The following is an 11697-nucleotide window of genomic DNA, read 5'->3' on the forward strand; positions in this document are numbered from 1 at the left end:
CAAATTCTCAGGCTTAATCAACTAAATGGCAGCTGTCAAGAGAAGTAAAATAAACAGTTAATATCTGTGTATCTATTATGTTATTGTTAATTTGTTATGTTACTTTGCATGTTACGTTTTTGATAAAAGAAATGAAGACAACATGTAGTACTCAATACTCATCTTCCTTTACTGAATCATTAATTTTTAGTAAAGATACTTTATTAGAAATTCTGATTTTTTCTCTACAAAAGACTTATAATGTTTACTGAAAACTTGCCAAATGTCGTGAAGATACACATATTGTATCGTATCACGGCTTCACGATACGACACTCGTATCGTTTCGCTGTATCGCCACACCTTTACTCAATATGTGCAGCGCATATGTGAAGAACGCCCGTATCCCAATTTTTGTACTCGCTTTGCTCGTCAGAGCTGGATTAAACGTGTCTATATAACGTACTTTAAACTTTGTTAAATAGCCAAAAATCATGATTTTAAAAAGCTAGAGATACAAAGATAGATATAATGTTGGAGAAGGTAGCTCGTCATTTAAACGAAAGGGTGACACGTTTTCTCCAATGTCATTTTGAACAAAAGTTATCCAAAATACTAGAAACATATTTCCAATCTTAGTTACCTTTTATTAAGTCATTAAACTTTTTCGAGAAATAGCGAGTATTACTAATGTTTGATTCCAAAGTAAAAAACTTCTTATAACTTTTCTAGTCGTGTCAACAAAGATATGTTTTCTTTATCAGTTTTATCATCTTCTAAAATTGTTGAAAACTTTCCTAGCTCAACTGTGTTATCCTAAATTTCCCAGAAAAATAGTTAATTAGAACTTACGCAGTAAACTAAACACAGACAAAAACTGTAACTAAAATATGAACAAAACTATCACTTTCGAAAGTTATAAAACAAAATGAGTTGAATTTCTAAAGCTGGCTATATGTCTGGATAATAATATTCAGAGCCATATCAAGTTGATAATTATTTTTTTAACACACTGCCTTCATATTATTACAAGATTACTAGAAATTGTTAATATAAAAAAGGGAATAGGGATCGTAAAAAAATACAGAAACAAGATAGCTATCTTAAAGTGAAAATGCAGTCGCAGAAAAGTAAACAAACAAACTTAACGTTTGAGACACTTGCAATTCTTTTGGGCAGAATTAGAGTAAATTAATCTATGAGACCATTGTTTCCCTTTTCATTAGCTAAATTTTTGTGCGCCAGCGATATCAAGCATGATGCGCGCATATACCCAATTCGATTTTATTACTCATCAAGATCTCTACCAGCTTATTCTCAAATAGAAATTCTTTTAAGAAGGATTAGAATAAATTAATGTATGAGACCTTGGGCATGGGGATTTGACCTCCTGAATCCAAAACCATAATTAGATCTCAAATTGGTCAAGAGATGACGGAGCTATGAGCTAAAAGTTTGTACTTGCAAAAACATGCATATAGGAATAGTAAATAAGGTAAGCAAGCATACAAGGCTGGAGATACTGTCGACGTTATTGACTCAAACTACAAATCCCTATTTTGATTCCATGATGTTGGACAGAATTACATTTCGAGAAGTCAAAATTGGGATTTGTAGCTTGAGTAAATAATGTATACAGTATATCCAGCCTTGTATGCTTACCTTGTTTACTATCCCTATTTACAGGTTTTTAAATTCCCAATTTTTTATTTATCTTGTGTCTCAAACCTTAAACTTGTTCCTTTACTTTTTGCGATTGCATTTTCACTTTAAGCTTTCTTGTTTCTGTATTTTTAACGAGCCCTATTCCCCTATTAAAATTAACAATTTTAATAATCTTCATTCTTTATATGTCCATCATGGACATAAAATTGTATAATAGTAACATTGTCCTATTTGAAACAGTTTAAATTTAATGAAATACGTAGTTGGTGTATGACGCTCTGTTTGAATACAATGACAACCTTTGGCTTGGCTTCATGCAAATTGAATGGCTATTGTTCCTGATATCATTGTCATAATGTTGTCATTGATAGTGGTACTGCATGTATGATCACTATGATGTATGGTGATCAACATACCACATGTTATGTATATGCTTGTAAAATATATATAGCTACTATATTTATACCTTGTAGCTATATGGGGAGTCTGTAAACACTGGATTAGAAGGACTACTGAACTATACTGGAATGGTGTATGGACTGTATTTTGTAACCTCATGAGTTTTATAAATGTATGTACATGCGGTGCATATTGGCTGGTATTTATATCTATATATATAAAAATACAGGCTTTATAAGTTTTAAAGCCGTATATACATAGATAGCCATATGCATTTTTCATGTTGTATAGATGCCCAATATATATATTCAATGCAAATATAACAAAATGTGTCATAATATAATACAAATAAGCATTTTTAATGTTTCTTATAGTTGTTATATTTCCCGTTCCTCTTCCTCCACTCCACTGGCCATAGTAAGGCCAGTAACAGTTCGGTACAGCTCGTCAGATTTCCTCTTACAGTGACATTCTTGCACACTTTACAAGGTCGCAATCAGGCAGTGTGGGCTATAATTTTACACTTACGATCAGCAATAGGATGCTCAAAACAGAGCTTTATGCTATCTTTTTTTATGCTAGCTTATAAAGAACTTGTAAAACAATAATAATGGTTCTGATGGTTTGTAGTTTACATTTGTACATAAATCATGATCAAGATACTTTAGCAGATGCAAGTCATTTTGTTTGATAAATATAAAATCAGTACCAAATACCTGATCGAGTTTCTAATTCTTGTCAAAATTATGTGAATTGTAACAATTACAATTCATTATACATACCAAGTTATGGTTATTAGTCTATCTGGCACAAAACTACAATTAAGTCTAAAGAGTAATTTTGAAACCAAACGAATGCATCTATTCAACAATAAGAATATAGTGGGGTTGGAGAAAGCAAGATGCAAACGCCTGTGAAAAATACTTTTATATAGTGTTATGTCACCACAGATCTTCAGGAAACCATGATCCCGTAGAGAAGTGCCAAGATGTTGAAAGTTGTCAATGGTCATGTTACTTTATCCTTCTATAATATTATCCATTATTATTATTCTATAATATTACCACAGATCTTCGGGAAACCATGATCCCGTAGAGAAGCGCCAAGATGTTGAAAGTTGTCAATGGTCATGTTACTTTATCCTTCTATAATATTACCACAGATATTAGGGAAACCATGATCCCGTAGAGAAGCGCCAAGATGTTGAAAGTTGTCAATGGTCATGTTACTTTATCCTTCTATAATATTATCCTCCAATTCCTTCAGGAATTACAGATTAGAAAAACGATATGGAAGTTTTTCTCAAATAACCCATAACTGTTCGAAGAAACTAAGATTTAACAGTCTTGCATACGACCAAGGTAGAAGACATAAATGTACCTCTTGTTTCAGTCTGCACTATCTTTGTGCAGTGTCAATAGTTATATTGTGATCTTGCCAAGATATCTACAACCATCAAAATAAAAGTTATGGGTAAACCTGATCTCCTTTGTAATGAAATTATTGAAGAAATGTCATACTAACAAAACATGTCTTCAATCCTGCACAATTGACAGTTGGAGTTCTACACTTCTTTTGGTTACCACCACTTGATAAGAAAGTATGAATATTGGTCATCTAGTTACACGTCCATAGTTTACGGTTACTCTATAACTGCTAAACGACTTGCATACATTCCTTTAAACATGGTATCCCACATGATTAAACTCACATTAGAGATTACAATGACATTAATTTCTGATATGCAGATATGTTGGTTGCTGTTGTGTCACTTTTCCTCTTCAAGTGCAACTCAATGTGCACACATTGTGGTTTTTCTGCCAATTTTGACCTATTTATTTGAGGTGTTTACCAACAAATGATTGTTAAAAAATTAAACTACACTTAACTCTTATAAAGTATATTTAAAAGATTAGAAAATATATGAAAACCTATGAATGATAGTACCGGGTGCAAAATAATTTCCCATATGGAATATTTCGTCTACTGTATGTCTACTGGAATACACTGTCTATAAACCAACGTGAGTGTGCCACAATGTTTTACAAGTCTGAAACATCTGTGACTATAAAGGTAACAGATGTGCTTTCACAAATGGGGCACTACTTTTGTTACAGTTTGTATACAAGATGCTAGTCTAACTTTACTGATCAAAAATGGACGATCTCTCAAACTGATAAGATTAAAGGAAACTGCAGTATAAAATGTAACAACACAGGCTCTAAACATTGAATTTTTTTATTTTTCTCTTACAATACTCACTTATAGAATCTGTATTTCAACTGGTAAAAATAGAAAAATAAAGCCTCCATAGCTGTTCTCAGCTAATCCATGGAGTAACTTGTAACCATAAAATACCAACTCTTAAGGGCAGTAAATCTTGATTAATATATGCAATAAACTGAACTACAGGGGCTGCCATATTTTATGAAAGTTGTAGTTGTTAATATGTCATGTCATTACTGTGGCATGTCAAAGTTGTGGCAATATGAAGAATATTACATCACAGTATCAAGCAACAAAATCTTTATTTAAAGCTGAAATAGAGTAGTGATATGAGAGTCAACAATCGAATATTATATGACTTGCACCATGTCACATATTCTTTGTAATATGGGAAAGAAAAAAATCGGAAACTAGTAATATTTTAGTCACACAAAGCTAAATTTTTACCATGCCAGCTGTGAATCAGCAGTGTGTACAAGGAACATACACTGAGGTATATGAGATAATCAGCAAGTTCATTCTTTTTCCAAGAAATATAATGTTTTTCTTTAGTGGGAAAATAAGATTGAGTGTTAATATGAGTTCCTCAGTTTGTGATCAAAATTTGTTGATAATAGTCACATAAACTCAAAAACGTGTATTTACATTGATTCTTAAGTTGTCGAGTTTTCAATAGAAAAGTGTAATATTTGTTGTCTTTATATCAACTCTATTTTCTCTTCGTTTTCCGCACAATCTTGCTAGAAGGCAGTTCATTTTTGACTAAAGCGATCCTACGAAATGATATACTTACCAACTGCCTTACACTTATTCTAACTCTTCTGTGCATGTAAATTGTTGTTGTTGCACAAATACTTTTACAAACTAAAGGCGTTTCAATTTCTTTGTAATTTAGACAAAAGTTCTAGTGTTAATGCCATTTGGTACTGTTCTTTTTTACCAAGAAACTTGCATTGAGCTGCATATCCTTTGTAACCTGTGTAAATGACTGAAGCTAAGAATATTTTACTCACACAAAGACAAACAACTTTTGGCTATATCTATCATATCTAACGTTACTCCAATTAGGTCATACAAGAAGTTGAAATGGTAGCATGCATTTTTCTGTATAATAAATTTTGGAAGTTGAGAAATATTTGTACTCTCTCAAATGGGTAGTTTAAGCCTAGATGGCATTATTGGTATGTAAATGATTATGTGGGTATATATGTCCCAACCATGCATTTACCATTACACTTGATGATGGTGTCATACGACACCTAAACATATGTAGTCTTTTTTAGGGCAAGTCCCTGTTTTTAATAAATATTTATTGTGTAACGATTTTAACGTTGTATTCATTTTAATTGTAAATAAGTTTCATCTCCTTTACTACTCTGTTTAATAAGAACAGATAAAGGATGGCAAAATACATAAACCCCAGTCACACTCACTGAATATATTCTAAGAACAAAATAACATGACAAAACATAGACACCAATTAAAACAAGCAGTAGAATATACATTCACAAAAGAATAAACTTAAATTCAAATATGTACATGTTTCTTCTGTGAAATCCTACAGTGATGTGTAAAAATAACAGCCTAGGTGACACTTGATATGAAACTAGGCAAATAGAGAAATCATCATAGTGTATCTATCAACAAGTACTTGTGAAATAAAGTAGAAGACAGGACAGGTCACTTTCCTTGAATTCAAAGGACCTGCAGTGCTAAAAAAATGGTTAGCAATCGATTATGGTATAAAGACACTGTACGGTTTATGTTTCTAATAGACAGTTGCACCAACAAAGAAATTGCATATATTATTTTCTAATAACACATTATTCGTTATTTTGCAAGTTTCTAGTTAAAAATATCTAATTATTATAAATATGAGAGGTATAATCTTACTGTTTGTTTTATGTAATCGAGTATGTTTTTAAGATAAGTGGTACCTTAAAACAAACAATTATAGCTGACATAGTACAACAAAGAATGTATGCTTCTATAGACACACCTTCAGTGAGTTGTACTTGCAAATTATACATATAATTAAATTTGTTTTGCAATCTCTTCCTCCTTAGAGAAAGTTAATCTAAATCCAATAATTAGTTTTAGCCCAAGGAAAAAGTACATACACATATTGTAGTGCTATATGTGAATTTCATGTAGCACTACACATATTGTAGTGCTACATGAAATTCACATTTAATACTCTTTCACTGAAGGTGCTACATGAAATTCACATTTAATACTCTTTCACTGAAGCTGCTACATGAAATTCACATTTAATACTCTTTCACTGAACCAGCCATTTCAGGACAAAATATTAAACATAGTTTTTACTTAATTACATAATTTATACTAATGTTGGTAATGCATATAAAACATGCTAAAACAGTGTATTTATTTCATTATTTTCAGTTTCAACTTAATGTTTTTCATTATTATCGATTTGGTGCATAATGATGACATTTTAAACTTGCAGCATTTTAAAAGTTATTCTCCTGAGTTGTATGTGTGTGTGTTTTCTTATAGCAAAGCCACATCAGCTATCTGCTGTGTTCACGGAGGGGAATCGAACCCTTGATTTTAACATTGTAAACCTGAAGACTTACCGCTGTCCCACTGTAGAATCCTGTGTTACATACGTGAAAAGAATTACTTTCTCTAAAATGTATTGTTTGATTTTCAATGTTGAAATATTTATATTTAAATCATTTACAAAAAATTAGAAAAATTATGCTTGTGGAACATTATCCTACAGGTAGTTGTAATAGTAAAATGCACTTTATCAGGTTATAATTAAATTTGAAAGTTGATATATATATTTCTACTTTCACTGATAACTTTCATCCCCTGAAGTAATCTAAACAAATGCTTTACCAACTTTGAGAACTCCTACTAAATATCTAATCAAATGCTTTTATCTATAATATTTTTTAAGTATGGTAACAGACTGAATAGATATCTATATGCAAGAGTACTGCCCTTCTAAAACGCGTGATTCTATGAATTGATTTCCTGTTTGTCACACTTTCATCCGCTCAACTAGTTCGTTTAAACGAACGTTTTCTCCAATGTGTTACATGTTTAATATATACATACATACATACAGCTACATTTACCAATAAATTATTATTTTTTAATAACAAAGTATTCGTTATCCTGTAAACTTCTTGATAAAGATGCCTAATTATTATAGATATTAATTGTACAATCTTACAGTTTTTCATCCCTATATAACCGAGTATGTTTCTAAGATAAAGATAGTGGTAACACCAATAAGACTTGTCATAAGTGACTAATAAAGATATAAAGTACAATATGAACAACTTAATGATATCTTTATTACAATAACACACCACTCACCTAAGGTCTACCAATGGAACACTACTACGTACAGAACGTCTGGGTTCAGATCTGGGAGTGGAAGATGAAGTGGGTGTAGCGTTACTCCCAGTAGAATTTACCACCAACATTTTTTCAACTGCAAGAAATCAAAATATTTCTGAAACATAACAAAAATGTTATAGGTAGTAAACAACTGATGGTTCATATTTTAAAGTATATGCTTATTTTTATAATCAACTCGCGAAATAAACGACTTTAAAATCAAATATGAAAATGATTCAACATTTTTTCAGAGTTATCCACTTTTTTTTTTTCTCTTACAGATGTTGTTTTTCACACTAGTCAACAACACAAATATATATACATGTTACGGTTCTCGTACAAGAACGAAAAAAATGCATTTAGTAAGAATTTACAAATGGCAGACATAATAATATCACCGTAACACTCGTTGGATATATTCCAAAAGAAAAGTTATACAATAAAAAGTGTAACACTGAACCTAAGTAACACTCCATAAATACTTATAAAAAATACATAGAAGAAATGGATAATTAATCTTCCTTGACTTCAGAAGAAATGGATAAAAATCGATTATGGAGACGTAGTACAGTTTGCTTTTCTCTATCGTTCACGTTATTCAGCAAAGACACCAAGAATTCTCGCTCAAATAAAACATTGAGGCAGATTTGAAGGAAATGCGTACGTGCATTTTTCTTGTTTTTTCTAATATGAGTGTTTTTTGTTGTTGTTTTTCTATATTAATTACATCAACACTCACCTGAATCTTATATTTTTCCCCATATAACCGACACAAAGAGCTACCTAAAGGTAATTTCTGGGTATATTTATATGCACTTCAAACAAGTCGACAGTGCATCGCCAAAAAAGAAGGAAAAGACAGTAGAGGCTACAATTTACGTAAGCACTACCATTTCCGGGAAAACTAACAAGCCCAAACAACACTCATCAGATAAATGTAACACACGTGATTTAGTGGTTTTCTGATCCATTTTAGTTTTATATTTTCTAGTTTACAATAAAAATAATTTACTATAAAAGAAGTATGATGCATATAACATCTTTTATAAGTACCTCCGATCTTGTGTATTAATTTATTCTAAGAATCCGAGGAGAATATGTCTAATATGTACACCAAGCTACATTTATTAAAGCTATGTCGACGTGGCTTTTCGCTTAATACTAAGGCTCATCAGGCCGGTTGGATTACTTGTAATTATTATTAATTTTGTTTATGTCATTTACATTTCAGGTTTATAGAGAATTAGGTATAAAACAACACATTATTTGTTATCATATATACTTACGAAATAAAAACAGAATACCGTTAGTTTTAAGTAAATGATGTTTTCACGGTGGACTAAAATAATATATAATTATTAAATACACATATTCTATCATCCTCATAATTTAAAACTATTTACATACCGAAATCAGCTTACAAGTAAGTGTCAAATAATTAGTTTCAACTCTCTAAATAGCATAATGATGAGAAAGGATTCGCTGGTGCTTAACACAGTGAAAAATGTTCAGATTCACAAACCAAAAAGTACTGCCAAAAAAGTTACTCTGAGTTATTAATTACACATAACCACACTATACTAAAATTGCATATTAATGCAAACCGATTAATCGAGGAAACTGTAATGAAGTAGCTTCGTATAAAGAATAAGTTTGAAAATTCAAAAATTGAAGAATATGCTAAACTACTGAAAGTAACGTAAATGACTATATATAATAGCATTTATATTTGATCTTTTTCTTCTTACAAACTAGATATAATGACTAAAATATATTTGTAAAATTATTTTCTGTTAAATCTTAATACGTTCATTCTTCTATGATATATTCGTTTGCATAGACAGCTAATATTATTTTTTGTTTGTTTGTTTCGGATATTCATGCGAAGCTAAACAAAAACTATCAACGCTAGTAACGGTCTCTAATTTTCAACTGACAGTCTCAAGAAAAAGCAGCAAGTCAGCTAATCAACAGCACATGCCGCCAACGCTTAAGCTACTTTAATCAAATAGTGTATTTTGACCAACACCTTTTAACGCACTTATGGTTCCAACGTGTAGAGCGCAATTTTATTTTCGTCAACGGGACGCGAGCAGTGAACCCTCGGCTGCACAGTTCAGTGAGCTAACCATCAGCATTAGATTGGTAATTTATCATTATTATCATTCCGTTCTATTCGTTGTATACACACAACCTAGTAATGAAAATAAATTATAATTAAGCTATAATAGCCAAGTTAAGTCATATATATTGGATTTCATATGCAATTATAATTTTTTGATAAAATATTCATAGAAATTTCCGTTAGTATGTATATGCAACATCCGATCAACGATAGTTTTTTTTTCCTATTGTCTTTTATCCAGGTTATTAATTCTGCTATCTAAGTATGAAGATTATAGAAGTCTTTGTATGTTTGCTTTGTTGAATTTCACTCAAAGCTACTCGAGAACTATCTGAGCTAGCCGTCCTTACTTTGTAATTGATAAGCTAGAAGGAATGGAACTAACCAACACTATCCACCGCCAACTCGTCGGCTACTTTTTTCAACGAAAAATGGGACCGACCGTCACATTATATCACCCCCGCAGCTGATAGGCCGAGCATGTTAGGGGATAGGTTTCGATCCCGCGACCCGCAGATTGTGAGTCAAGCACCCTAACCACTAGGCTACTGAACCAAAGATTACTCATCTCCAAGCATTTCAGACATGTTCTAATTTCACAAACACAAACAAAAATATTTTATCAAATGGATTTAGATAAATATAGCTATTCAAACGTTCAAAATTTTGAATTTCAGATTTGCTCATATAAACTGTCCATTCCTAATACAAATATTTCAAATACATGCTACAATGTTACAAGTCACAATTACAATGGAATTTGTTCAACATTACAAGATTTCGTGGACAGAGCTCATAAACTCATGCTCATTTTTACAAACAAGGTTTCTCCTATGTTATTTTGAACAGCAGATTTATTCAGTATTGCGGATAATTGAATAATTTTCTTTTTACCGATCATAGGATTAACAATTTTACAGAATAGCACGGCCTGTAGTTAACCCAAACTGTATAAACAGGCCGAAAGCTGTTTTATCACAAACGTTAGGTCAATTAATTCCTTACACAGTGAACAATCGCAATAGTTATTGTTACTTAAATTGTCATACTTACCAGTGTTGTTAGTCTTTGTTTTAGCCTAATTATTGCCATTATCTTTCTCATATTTTATTATCGCCATTTTGGCTATTTTTAAAGGTTTAATAACTTGTCTTGGTTATAGGTGGGTATTAGTGGTATTTGCTAATCGATTAATTGACAGGCTTATTAACCAATTAGTATACCATGTACCCTACAACCCGTAGAAGCAAAAGACGAAGAAACGTGTATTTGCTACCGTCTTAATTTTTTCAACTAGAAGTTGTACATTATTCTAACATGGTATTGTTTTCCTATTTTATTTTACACTAATCTGTTTATTTTTTTAAGTCAGTTTCGAATTACCCTTGCGTTCATACGATATACCTCCTCTGAGGGTCACCATTTGCGCATTTGAAATTTTTTCTCAAAAACAAAATCATTTTCCTACTTGGCGGATAAATCGCTAATTCCGACTAAATACCAAAACACCATTGTTTATTTTAAATTAAAATATGCAGTGATCCCACACTAATCTTTTACAAATCAAATAAACTGATAATTTAATAATAAAAACATGTTTCACCTCCACGAAAAGGGGTTATAATGTTTCAATTTAAAACGTGTCACAATTACAATTACTAATAATTAAATAATAAAAACATGTTTCACTCTCACGAAAAGGGGTAATAATGTTCCTATTTAAAACGTGTCACGATTACAATTACTAATAATCAAATAATAAAAACATGTTTCAGTCTCACGAAAAGGGGTAATAATGTTTCTATTTAAAACGTGTCACGATTACAATTACTAATAATTAAATAATAAAAACATGTTTCACTCTCACGAAAAGGGTAATAATGTTCTATTTAAAACGTGTCACGATTACAATTACTAATAATCAAA

At 31.3% G+C, this 11697-nt stretch overlaps 1 protein-coding gene across 1 annotated transcript in view; it reads right to left on the reverse strand.

Annotated features, from left to right (window-relative positions):
• LOC106467246 overlaps nucleotides 1-11697 on the reverse strand; it is a 64977-nt gene that overhangs the window by 50372 nt on the left and 2908 nt on the right. Inside the window, exon 2 of the mRNA XM_022395377.1 lies at nucleotides 7623-7740. Coding sequence (XP_022251085.1) covers nucleotides 7623-7740 — 118 coding nt within the window. The remainder of the gene's footprint in view (nucleotides 1-7622; nucleotides 7741-11697) is intronic.

This window comes from Limulus polyphemus, unplaced genomic scaffold, assembly GCF_000517525.1.
Source record: "Limulus polyphemus unplaced genomic scaffold, Limulus_polyphemus-2.1.2 Scaffold2541, whole genome shotgun sequence".
Classification (NCBI taxonomy): domain Eukaryota; kingdom Metazoa; phylum Arthropoda; class Merostomata; order Xiphosura; family Limulidae; genus Limulus; species Limulus polyphemus.